This window comes from Schistosoma haematobium, chromosome 2 (genome assembly GCF_000699445.3).
Source record: "Schistosoma haematobium chromosome 2, whole genome shotgun sequence".
Classification (NCBI taxonomy): domain Eukaryota; kingdom Metazoa; phylum Platyhelminthes; class Trematoda; order Strigeidida; family Schistosomatidae; genus Schistosoma; species Schistosoma haematobium.
The window spans coordinates 25,261,643-25,275,778 of NC_067197.1; the positions used below are offsets into that span (position 1 = coordinate 25,261,643).

General features: G+C 34.4%; 1 protein-coding gene across 1 annotated transcript in view; it reads right to left on the minus strand.

Moving 5' to 3' along the window:
- Nucleotides 1–14,136, minus strand: part of RASGRP2 (RAS guanyl-releasing protein 2) — a 77,057-nt gene that overhangs the window by 16,547 nt on the left and 46,374 nt on the right. The window contains exons 6-8 of the mRNA XM_051214715.1: nucleotides 12,475–12,629; nucleotides 9,716–10,064; nucleotides 8,141–8,231 (exon numbers count right to left, since the gene is read on the minus strand). Of these exons, the coding sequence (XP_051067903.1) occupies nucleotides 8,141–8,231; nucleotides 9,716–10,064; nucleotides 12,475–12,629 (595 nt within the window). The remainder of the gene's footprint in view (nucleotides 1–8,140; nucleotides 8,232–9,715; nucleotides 10,065–12,474; nucleotides 12,630–14,136) is intronic.

Sequence of the window (14,136 nt, forward strand, 5' to 3'; positions counted from 1 at the left end):
TGGCTTTTTAATTTAACTCTTATTTAAAACAATCAATCCTTTTGACAAGTTTCCTTAATACAATTCTGATAATCTTTATCTTTTCATTGCATTATGGAAATTAACCGTTATTAAAGAATGAACATACAATAGCTGAAGGATTTACTAGTAGTTCTGGCTTTAAAAGATAGTGTATGAATTTAGTGGATAGTTATTGACGGTAAATAATTAACACAATCTGTTCATGTGTATGATGAGGATCATGATGATTGTATGTGTGGTATTCACAGCTGAAATCTGAACCGTTCCTTAATTTTATAATATGTATGTTTTAATCTAATAAGTATGTTTTTTTTAAGAGTATTATGAATAAACTGTTTTTTAGGTAGCATACCTAGGGAAAACGGTCTAAATAATAAGCATTACATTTATCTGTTATTGAAGATGTCCGCCGACTTTTATTCCTGATGCCACGAGGAAACCTTGAACTAGACTTAGTACAAGCTGAAACTCATCGGAAAGCCGTACCTGCAGATTTAGGGTTCGAATCCCACATGAAGCTTTAGTTCCCTCAAAGTCACATATGACAGTTGCTGGCGAGTACTAACTAGCACGAAACCTAGGTCTGTAGTTTTCTCCTGACTAGTTAAAGCCACCTGAAATCTAAAAATAGTGTGGTCGATGTCGAGTCATGTAGATTAGAAGACACATTGAGACTTGATGCACAAACTTTGATCAGCACCAATGGACCAGAAAAGGATGACATTAGTCGCTAGTGTGTTGCCAACCAATTTTTTTGTCGATATTTGATTACTTAAATAATTTAATGGACCCAACTTGATTAGATCATAAATTGAAAAACGATTTCGCGAAGCATGTTTAAAATATGCAAGAGTAATTAATCGAACAATTCACCTCAGTGCTAATCAAAAATAGTGAAAATTTAATATTTCCCATGTAAACACTTGTTGGTAATGGTAGTCTTTCCTTAATTGCCACAATTTCATTTTCAGTTTGTAATTATCTATATTTTAAGACATTTATGAAGATCTCTGAATTCTCATACATTTTATCACGCACTGAGCTTGGTTCAGTAACCACTGAAGAATAAGAATCACTGGGAAGCTGTTTCTCCCTAGTTATCTACCGCAGACAATGGAAGATGGTTCAGACACGCACATGAATTTAAAGTATTTGAAAATGCATTTTCTTTCCATACACTGAAGACGCGCATCTATACAGAATTCTAGATACACGATAGATGGTAATGTGTTTAGTACTAATATTAGAGTCATAATGCATTAGTGGAAAACTACAAATCATGAAAAATCCTTTTTAGAAGATAAGTATACAGATTTTTTGGCCTAAAGGCAAGTCCTTAACTCCATATGTAGTTGTTTGATTTTATCTTGTCAATAAGTCTTTTTATTATCTGAACATAACATTCCCGGTCTTCGTCACTAGACGAAATGAAAACACTTGGAAATAGAAAACGACAGTGAATATTAAACTGTAGTTTTAAGTGACATTTTGACTTTTTGCGGAAAAACTAGGTTCTATTATTTTCAATTTTATTTGTTGATGTTCTTCTTTAACTGTGCAAACAAAATATTTATGTTGATTTAAATAACCGTTATTGGTACTTCCTTAAGACCTATATTGTTTATTTTATTTTGCTCACTTCGTTACTGATAGGAGAAAAAGTAGTAAAAACCAAAATGTAATCACGTTAACAGCTATTCGTTTAAACAACATATTACGATGATTCAGTACAATCATTAACTCCGCCTGTAGCTCTTATAGGGTTGCTGCCGGTCCCAAGCCCGGGTAAAGGAGGAGGGTTGGGCATGGGGTTAGCGTCCCCATCCCGTAGAAAACTAACTCGCTAAAAAAAACGCTTACCAGAAAAAATAATCCAAACCATTTTAACTCTGCTCTGGGAGTTAGAAGGTCTTCATTTAGAAGAATTATGACGCTTCATGGTGAAAGCCGAGTTCCTTCGGAAGCCACGAGGCCGATGCTCCTTCTAACAACCAGAACAAAAATTTTTATAGGTACATGGAACGTTCGAACAATGTGGGAAACCGGGAAGACCAGTCAAATATCAATGGAAATGAGGAGATACAACTTAGCAGTACTGGGAATCAGCGAAACCCACTGGACCCAAGCTGGACAGAAAAAGCTAGCTACGGGAGAGATGCTGCTATACTCCGGTCACGAAGAGGACAATGCTCCACACACTCAGGGAGTCGCTCCTATGCTGTCCAAAGTAGCACGAAATGCACTTGTAGGATGGGAATCTCACGGATCCAGAATCATCAAAGCATCATTCAAAACAAAGAAGGAGGGGATCTTAATGAATATTATCCAATGTTATGCACCCACCAATGATAGCAACGACGAAATTAAAGATCAGTTCTACGAGCGGCTGCAGTCAATCATTGAGAAATGCCCAAGAAAGGACCTAACTATTCTGCTGGGAGATCTAAATGCCAAAGTCGGAATAGACAACACTGGATATGAAGATATTATGGGACGACATGGACTGGGAGAAAGAAACGAAAATGGAGAAAGATTTGCAAATCTATGTGCATTCAACAAATTGGTCATAGGAGGCACAATATTTCCACACAAGCGTATACACAAGGCTACATGGATCTCACCGGACCACACTACAGAGAACCAAATAGATCATATTTGCATCAACAAAAAATTCCGAAGGACAATGGAAGATGTGAGAACCAGGAGAGGTGCTGACGTAGCTTCAGATCACCACCTAGTTGTAGCCAATTTGAAACTGAAGCTAAAAAAGAACTGGACAAGTGGACAAACAGCAATACAAAGGTTCAATACAGCCTTCCTTCGAGATACTGTCAAACTCAATGAATTCAAGATAGCTCTCAACAACAGATTCCAAGCCTTACAAGATCTACTGAAGGAAGAAGAAACTACTATGGAGGACAACTGGAAAAGCATCAAGGAAGCATTAACTTCAACGTGTCAAGAGGTTCTCGGTCTAAAGAAATACCATCATAAGGAATGGATCTCTACAGAAACACTGGACAAGATCAAAGAAAGGAAGAACAAGAAGGAAGCAGTAAACAACAGCCGAACACGAGCAGAGAAAGTCCAAGCACAAGCTGAATACATAGAAGCAAACAAACAAGTGGAGAGGAGCATTAGAGCCAACAAGAAGAAATACGTGGAAGAACTAGCAACGACGGCAGAAAAAGCTGCTAGAGAAGGAAATATGAAACAGCTTTACGATACAACGAAGAAACTATCAGGGAAATACAGTAAACCAGAGAGGCCGGTCAAAGACAAAGAAGGCAAGCCAATCACCGAAATTCAACAACAGCGGAACAGATGGGTAGAATACTTCGAGGAACTCCTGAATAGGCCAGCTCCAATGAATCCACCGGACATCGAAGCAGCACACATAGATCTTCCTATAGATGTCAATCCACCAACTACGGAAGAAATTAGAATGGCCGTCAGACAAATCAAAAACGGGAAAGCAACAGGACCCGACAACATACCAGCTGAAGCACTGAAATCAGACATCGAAGCAACCACAAGCATGCTTTATCTTCTATTCAAAAAGATTTGGGAGGAGGAACAAGTGCCGATGGACAGGGAAGAAGGACACCTCGTCAAGATTCCAAAGAAAGGAGATCTGAGCAAATGTGAAAACTACAGAGGCATAACACTACTGTCAATACCAGGGAAAGTCTTCAACAGATTGTTGCTGAACCGGATGAAGTTTGCAGTAGACGCCCAACTTCGAGATCAACAAGCTGGATTCCGTAAGGATCGGTCGTGCACAGACCAAATTGCAACACTACGGATCATCGTCGAACAATCAGTTGAGTGGAACTCATCACTATACATCAAATTCATTGATTATGGAAAGGCATTCGACAGTGTAGATAGGAAGACATTATGGAAACTTCTTCGACACCACGGAGTTCCTGAGAAGATTGTCAATATTATCCGGAACTCATACGACGGACTACAGTGCAAAGTAGTGCATGGAGGACAGCTGACAGATGCATTCCAAGTAAGGACCGGAGTCAGACAAGGCTGTTTACTCTCTCCCTTCCTCTTTCTTCTGGTGGTCGACTGGATTATGAAGACCTCAACATCTGAAGGAAAACACGGAATACAATGGACAGCTCAGAATCAATTAGACGATTTGGACTTCGCAGATGACCTAGCCCTCCTATCACGTACACACGAACAGATGCAGATGAAGACAGCCAGTGTAGCAGCAGTCTCTGCATCAGTAGGCCTCAGCATACACAAAGGGAAAACTAAGGTCCTCAAATTCAAAGCGGAGAACAGCAATCCAATCACACTTGATGGCGAAACTCTGGAAGATGTAGAGTCCTTCACATACCTGGGAAGCATCATCGATGAACAAGGAGGATCCGATGCAGACGTAAAGGCGAGGGTCGGCAAAGCAAGGGTCGCATTCCTACAATTGAAGAACATATGGAACTCAAAACAACTTTCAACCAATATCGAAGTAAGAATCTTCAATACGAACGTCAAGCCAGTTCTACTGTATGGAGCTGAAACTTGGAGAACTACAACAACCACAATCAAGAAAGTACAAGTATTTATAAATAACTGTCTACGCAAGATACTCAACATCCATTGGCCGGATACCATCAGCAATAGCCTTCTGTGGGAGAGAACAAACCAACTTCCAGCTGAAGAGGAAATCAGGAAAAGACGATGGAAATGGATAGGACATACATTATAAAAATCGTCAAACTGCATCACGAGGCAAGCCCTAACTTGGAATCCTGAAGGGAAGCGAAAAAGAGGAAGGCCAAAGAACACATTGCGTCGGATAATAGAAGCAGATATGAAAAGAATGAATTACAACTGGATGGAGCTAGAAAGGATTGCCCAGGACAGGGTTGGATGGAGAATGCTGGTGAGTGGCCTATGCTCCTTCACGAGGAGTAACAGGCGTAAGTAAGTAAGTAAGGTACAATCATTAGATAAAGATCGATTTCTACTGTACCTGGACCCATCTGTAGAGGTTCTGTACTCAGACGTTTGCTAATTTTTGTGGTCATTCTCAGGGGATCTTGGAAACAGATTTGTTAGTTATGCAGATAATAATTTTTTAGTTTGTGATATTACGTTGTTTGAAATAGGTAAATTTTTCGCACATGAGAGTCATAACTTAATCATCTAGTTATTTAGCGAAAACCAAATTAATGTTTCGTGTTGATGTAGCAATGGTACAAAATATGATATCTATTGATTTGCTCTACATTTCATGATAAACTGAAGGATCTATGTATCTAAATACCCCATAATTTGTGCTTAGACCACTCCTGAAACAACATTTTGCAAATAAAGCAACAAAAATGTGCTTTAATTTCTTCATAGATCGATGAAAGCGTTCATAATACTCTGCGTTTAGTGTCTTTATCAAACAGAGTTACATCTCCGGTATGTTTTTAACCGATGACGAAGTCTGAAGAATCATATGAAAGGGAAACTCAGGAAAATCTGTTTGACATGATGGTTTTCTGTGTATATGACAAACGGAATCATGCATACGAGCCTGGATTTTAACAACTCTAAATGATAACGAAGACAAATTCTTTTTTCTAGTATCATTGATATTGAAAATCCCTTTGATTACCCTATTCTTCTATAATTACAGTGAAAAACTGATTTTCTCTCATGAAACAGTCAGTATTACAGTAAACTACCGTGAACCACAGCGTTTTGTGTATGAGATGCAGCGACGATCAATTCTCATATTTCTTTGTACTATAATAATGATCACCATTTTGTCTGTGTAAACGTGTATGCTTGATCACATGACAGTCTATTCATATACCTCTCCAGCCTAAATATCGCTTGATGAATCATTCTCTTTCCCATGGTCTGTATGTACTTAAATCCTATTATTAGCCTTTGCCTTGTCTCGCTGCGCCTTATTCCATTTGACTTAAAATTTGCCTCTGTAACTGTTCGCATACACACACATCCGCCTCTGCTTCAAATTCGCTCGATATACTTATAAATTTGGTGTGTGTTATCGGCTAATAAACTCTAGATGCTACTTCTTGTTGCCTTCTTATTTCAAACACCATTGAGGTTTATATAATAAAGGTTACGAAGGTAATTAATTAAAGGAGCAAAGCCACTACAAAGTCACCAAGATGAATAAACCAATTCCTTTCTAACCTTTGACCTTTCTATTACGAGTATATTTTCGTATGTTAGAGATCATTATTTTATTTCGATTTGAATTAACTGTATCATTCGTGATTTTGAAATTGGAATAGAATCACATTATTTTTTTATTTTGCACGTCTATAAACTTGGAAGCGCTATCCATTAGAACAAATCATGGAAATATATTACTGAGCAGTCAGCTTTCCAATTACCACAATTTACTTTGCATTAATCGGCAATCTATGGATCAAATCTTTATCATTGAAGATTTTGGTAATAAGTTATGAGAACTATTTTTAGATATAAATTGATAATACTCCATTAAAATTTTCCACGCAAATAACAAAATTATTTTTACAGCGAGACTATAATTTATGGACGAACCAATCAGATATAAGATAACGCGTCTTGAGTTTTGGCGCGAAATTCATTTGCCAATTTGGCCAAGTAGCGTTTTGACATCAAAGCTGATGTCAATTCGTGATGAAAACCCTAAATCTAATTTCTAACCTTAATCATCAACTGTAAATCATAATTCTTATTCTACACACTGGTTTATAATCCTCATTTAGTCCTAGTTATTAGGTGGACACTTACATGGTCACTTTGGCGTCGTTCAAAGGCCATCCATAACTTATAGTCTCACCAAAATCTGAATGAAAAAATCCAAGTCTTCGTAAGTTTCAAATTCAATATTAATTCGATAAAAATATGAGCATAAAACACAGTCTAGAACAGTTTTATATCACCAAATCGTTTACATACTTAATTACCATTCGTTTGAAAGATCCCGACATGTAAATTAGTTTGTATAAGTATTCGATATTTTAAAAAAAATTGAATGTGAAACTCAGTAAATCATACATCATCTAAACATAATATAATACATGGTGTTGAATAACGTATCGTTGTCCTTGATAATAAAACCATTCAAGTGTTTTCAAAACAAAAGAAACTAGCCACATGAAAGACCATTAGGAACAGTACTGTTTAGATCGTTTTTTGATTAATGATATAAATTGGCCTCCTTGTTTGACATTGAATTAATTTATGCTGTCTTACGATTATTTTTTGGTTTTGAATAATAATTTTCACAATTAAGTTTTAGTAAAAGTTTTGTCAAATCTGTTTTTTTTGTTTTCCCTTTTTACAATTTAAGCATATGTATTCTGTTAAATAAGCATAGATTATGTGAAGACAAATTTTGTAAAACTAAAGTGTATTGAAACAAACAACAATTGGATAGAACTAGAAAGGTAGGTCCAAGACAGAGTGGGTTGGAGAATGCTGGTCAGTGGCTTATGCTCCATTGGGAGTAACAGGCATAAGTAAGTAATTTATTTAGTAAGTGAAATGTATTGATCCGAATTTATATTGTTTGTAGATATTATACACGATGGTTTATTAATAAGATAAAATACGCTACAATTAGGCAAGCCTATGTTAAGTTGATGACTAATCTTGTTGTAAAGATGGAAGAACTAAGGGAATTACAATAAACATTAAGATGCATTAAATCTACAGTCCTGAATAATATGAAACTGGATGTGATACATACTATTTAATCGTATTAGTATGTTCTTGCATTAGTATCATGGATATTAGAAAGATGTTTGAAGTCATTAACTGAAATGAAGCCTTAAATATCTGACAAAGTATTTATCTGTAATAAACAGTTTATAGCTTTAACATTTAAATGGCCACTAAGTACTTATCGGTACTTATAGTCGATGTTTATTATTTCGTTTACAAAGTATCAATGTTTACATATCATTTGGTACTAAATGCAATAAAATTTAGTAGAAGATTCATTTCTGATGTAAACTTTAGGCTAACGTAATAATCACCTATTCTTTCATATAATTTATTTCAACAGATAGAATAAATAAGCTTTCTAAATCATTATTTGTTGAAACAATGAATAATTTAGATTTGAGAACGTAAAACATACTTGGTATAGGCATCTGTAATAAATTCAATGCATATATAAGCAATCCATCAAGTGTTCCACCGCGTATCGTAGGTTCTGGTACGCTCACAGACTAAAAATATTATGAAAATAGTGAAAATATGTTATTTATTATGAGTTTAGTGTTCTGTTGACGGGAATTAAATCACTTTACACTCAGTGGTATTAGAAAACTATTGAAATTAAGTACATTATTTTAAAGCTTGAAAGTTAATAGAAATTGCGTTGAGTCTATCAAGTTGCGATTGAAACACCTATTTGCTGATAGTAATAGGCGTAAATTGTATTATATTTTATGCACTTTCTTTAACCTTTTAATTTCTATTTAACGATAGACGAATGAACATCGGGTTTTCATGGATTATTGAAACTTAAATATTTTAAGTACATGTTCAACTAAAATTAATTATTCATGTGAAATGTTTCTTCCTGTATGGGTTTTCACATACACAGATAAATTGATAAACATAATAGAAAACGATCTATGTGTCTTCATTCTGTTCGAATTTTTGGTGATGCGTGGATTTCGTTATTTCAAGTTTGATAAACACATAGATCTATATAAGAGGTTTAATCGATCAATTTAAGCTTTTATCTCAAATATATTTCAATCGACGTGGCCGATTCTATTTACTGCGTATTTAGTATTTCTTGTTTTTATTTAATTGGACAGAAATTGTGAAAACTGTGATACTGTTTTGTTCATACAAGCTTACTAGAACAAGAATATATGAACAAACCATTTTCTCTGATGATGATGATGATAAATATACCAAATAAAGAAGGCTGTCTAGTTTATCTGCTCTTCATCTTAAAAGCCTATGTGACTTCGAATTGTATTTCACTTCTTTTGATCTTATTTCCTGATTAATCGCATATTACAATGAAGTGATTCATTTTTCAAATACATTGAATAGAATATATGATTTGATAAGATTGAATTGGATTAATACGGTGCAATTATGCTACTTAAACAGACTATGAAAACTAATTACTTTGTTTAGTAACTACATTTCGTTTAAATACATATTTCATACTTTTGAAGAACTGTTATCCTTTTAGGATTGTTGAAATACTATTTATTATCAAAGTATCCTTAGTACAAAACACTGCGGCTTTGAGTAGAAAAGCAGTTTCATATATAGGTTACTCAACACTAGTCATCTGAACTCATCTATTATTTTGATGTGACTGATGTTCTATGTCATTCGAAACATTATCATTCAGTGTCATAACTAGAAACGTTACCATTAAGCTACAACAGGAAAGATTGACTGAGGTGTTTATAGTAATTAATCATTTAGCAGTTTCCATGATTTTACTATTTAGATCTTAGTGATAAATAAATCTTCATATTTTTCTATTATTAATAATATTATGTCCCAAAACCCTTCATCAACTTTGTATAACTTTGTATGGGTTTTCAGAAATTTAATCGATACTAAGGCTTGGAAAAAATAAGTTACTGATGAGTGCATAATTAATTTCGAAAGTGGTTCACCAATATGAAGATTGTGGATAAACCACCACATTTGCTTAAAAATACATTTCACTTACCGACGGTGAATGTTTTGGTGTATTTGTTTTTGTAGGAGTATTGCTATTATTATCCTTATAAATGGGATTGAATATTAACTGTGATTCAGGATCTTTTGTTCTCAATGACGCTGGGCACCATGAGTTTGCTGTTACCAGAACACGAGTATCATCAAGGTTATTAGATTTAGTCAAAATATTTTGTTTAACATCATCATTATCGTGTGGATCACGTATAGGTTTACCCAACAGAATTGTTGCAGCAGCCGCGGATGGACAAATCGATTGTAACAATTGTAGGCGATCATTTGAACACTGAATAAACTTTGCAGATGTTGACTGAATATTATCGTCTGGTTTCATTTCATATCTGGTAATATTTCATGACACATATATAATGAGTAAATACCATTTTTATGATCGTTAGAAAATGATAGAACAAGCAAAGAATTGTGTTAATTCGGTCAATATTCCACCATGACTGTATGGTAACTTTAAAGATTATTACGAGGTAACGATCAAGTATTGATAATGAGGTAACGAACAATACGTAGATGGTACTATAATTAGTAAATTTAATTTAATGTAGTAAAAAGTCATAAATCCATTTGAAAAATTTCAGCACAAAATCTGAAGTTTTATAACGGTATTGTTTAACAATACACACTTGCATTGCAAACGTTGAAAGATATATGAAAACAATTGTTGCCACAGCGATTATCTCTCACTAATCTGAATCAAAACTAATCTCGACCCATTGTATTATTTACAGAGGTTTTATTCACGAGGTGATCTATTCTGGTTAAGAGAGCCACGTGTACCTGAATTTCTCTTTACATACAAACATTCTAATATACTTGGGTTTTTTCGAACAAAATAGAATGATCGAAAGAAACGTTCCATTTTTGAAGTATACACTTTTAGGTTTCTCAGCGCTTTAAATCCTGATAGATTGTAAGTCTTAAGAATTGTCATGGGAATAAAAAAGCAAGTGATATGTATAGCTAGTCAGTTAATAGAAAACTTAAGTAAGAAACCAAACTGCAATATTTGAAAAGCTGAAAAATAGTCTATCCAGAGAAATAAACTGGTCACAGCATGCTGTAAAAGTCACAGAACACTCAGCAATTTAATATGACTGAACTAAAAAACATTGTTAAAACCACTGATCCTGATATACGTATATACTGCGTTTTGCACACACATACACATGATCAAAATGCTTCGAATTTTAACATAGACATTTCCAATTTTATTTTCACTCATGATTAATTTAGTTCAATCTAACCCGATATGAATAATGTAAAAAATAAAGGCTCTTGTAAACATAAGATGGTGGCTGGAGGTAGTCAACAGGAAACCCTGGATCCAGGTTTCTTGCTATTTGCCACTCGTCAGCTAGGTGTACCTGGAATCTTGAGGGAACTGGTGCTCTCTGATAGATTCGATCCCATGTCACCCAGCTTTACAGTCAGAGACGTTACCACTGGGCTTCTGTAGACAGTAATCTCGTAAACACTCACATAGAGATGAATTATATAATCGTGGACTAGATTTATTCCCAGCAGATAAGGTAAGAAAGTCAGGTAATATCTGTCACCTCAGAAATGAGAGGTTCAATCAACATATCAATACTAATATCGAGAGTATAAAAAGTTCTGGAGCATTAAAAAAAAGAAAATATTGTACCATAATTTTTCCTTTAGTTTCTAAAGAGAAACACTAACAACAAAATGGAATAAATCACCAGTAGGTCATCTAAATCTATAAAACATTTCTCCCCCTAACAACAAACAGGTCACAATAACCCCGTTTTATTTTACTAATTTGTATCATTCAAAAGTATTCAGTTAATGTAATCAATATTGAATTTCTTATATACCAATGTGAAACTGTCATTATTTCACAAAATAAACCCATATAAACAAAATCAATAATTTCGAGTATTATACTTCATGAATGATAAATGAGATATGTTTCTATTTTTAGCATGAAACAATCAATTCTAGTGGTTAATGTTTGTTTCAGTTCAATCGAGCATGTACTATGTTTTTTTTAGAAATTTCACTTGATAAAACCGTGAAGGTATTTGATTGAATTGGGTTGGTCCCTTTTTATTAAAACAATTGATTTTGTTTATTTTTTCAATGAGAATTGAATTTGAGATCATATCAATAATCAATTGTTAGTATCTCTTGAAAATCCTAATGTTTATTGAAGATTATATATTTGTAGTTGATTTAAATAATCCGTAAACCTATTGTCGTTTATTACCAAAAATCACAGTATATTAAAAAGGGTGTTGGAATACAGAACAAGTGTTTTGTTCTGTTTTAGACTCTTCATCTTGATGTTCTTTTTTGTCTTAATAACTAGTGTTCACTGAGGGGCTCGGACCCAGTACTTTGCGCTTCAAATGATAATACCTTGTTCACTTAACTACTGAATTCATATTGTTGATCACCCGTTGTTAGTTATATTTCGCACAGGATTCACATTTTTCAACTAAGATTAACCAAATTTCAACGGGATAATCTAAACCATTAAAAATAGATTAAAAGTCATAGTAGTTCTTGTAATCAGCTTGCTGAATTATCGAAAGATAATGACTTGATTAAATTAAGAGGATAATGTTGTAAAAAGTCATGTGAGTATATTCAAGAGAGTTAGGTTCATCAATAGAGTCTAAAATAAAAGTTTTTTAGTCATAACAACCTTTGACAACAACGTTAAGCGTGTAACATATGTCAGCTCAAAATGTCAAAAAATCGGTAAATTACTTGGTTAACTGTTCACTATCAAATAAAAATGGATCAGTAAGATGTATTGGAGTCGAGCTAAAGGTATGTTCCTCTTGTTCACACCCTTTACCTTGGAGATCTTGATCTAGTCCACTTAGAGTATCTCCTTTCTTCTTTTCGCCGCTTCGATTAAGCTGATTACAAAAAGGAAAGAAGAATATTTTTGATGAAAGTGACGAATAACGGTAATGTTAATATTATTTATTAACTACTATGTACTGTCATAATCTTTCTCACCAGTGACCATAAGAGAAAATTGAATATGATCCAACTGCTATTGAATACCATGGTAAAACAATTTCATTTGAAGAATCTTGGAGATATCAAGTGACAGAATTATTACATATTGACCAAATGGGATGTTATGAATACAGTAGACTAACATGTGGGTTGCTTACATATGATTTAAATCCCGATTTCCTTGAGAAAGACAGATATATTGTCCACTGACTGTTATAACTAATTACTGAATACTTTATATGAATACATATTTCTTATTTATAGTACTTAGATTAATTGCCAATATATAAAACGAATCACTTAATTTTTTATTCAATCCCTATACTATTTTAGTGGCTGTGCTTCGTTAATCAATCACCCTCGTAACCGTTACGATTTAATCCTCAACAGTGTTGGAAATCAGAAGGTAAAGATAAGCAGCGACTACAGTTTTTTAGCACATAACTCAGACCACAAAGCAGAGAGGCAAATGAGTGAGTCAGCGAACCGAGTATAGTGTTAAATGTACATGTATATATATATAGGGAAATGAATGGATCATCGAATCAATTAGGCAGCTAATAAAAAAGCTAGTAGAATGAATATATGCATAGGCGGTAAGCAATGTTCAAGCATACACATTTCATACAAGCACAACAATGATAAATGTACAATAAGTTGTTATAGTAAGGATGACTTTGTCCGCTAAATAAGTTTACAAAATGGCATGACTGAGTTGAATGAGAACAAACTCAATCGCACTTGAGTTGCTATAATAGCTCCACCCTGCAAACAAAGATATATGGTAAAAATGTCTGTGTTTGCACAAAGAATAGTAACCTGAATAGAGTAGTTACAGTCGTTTGAAGCAATGGGATTATACATAATTAGGATGAAGCTAGTGTGTGCTGTGCATTTGGTTCGTGCCTGTCCGTGAGGTTATGTAAAATAAAACTCAGGAACAGAAGGAATATGGTATCGTTTTTTTCTTAAAAAAATTATACATATAAGCGTAAAGGTTCATAAGATATGCTGAGTTTTATAGTGTATAACATGAGCTTAATAATCCATATGTATACAGCGAAGTGGAAGAGTTATGAATAATATTTAAAGTAGCAGAAAATTATCAATAGAAAGTTATAGCGACACAGCGTTGAGGCCATCTTACTCTGCGGCCAGATCTTGTTGTTACCGGCGTTTCGTTTTTTTGCTGCGTTAGCGTCGTTGATTCTTGAGACTCGTGTTTCGTTGGTGTGACCATCTTCGAGGAGTTTGTACTTGTTGATTGAATATCACTATCGATGAGAACTGCTTTCACTCAATCGATGCTGATTACATCTGAGTTCCCAGCTTTTTCTAAGGTAGGCGTTTTATCTGTCCTCGCTATCACTTCAAATGAGCCACCGTAACTCGGTTGTATAG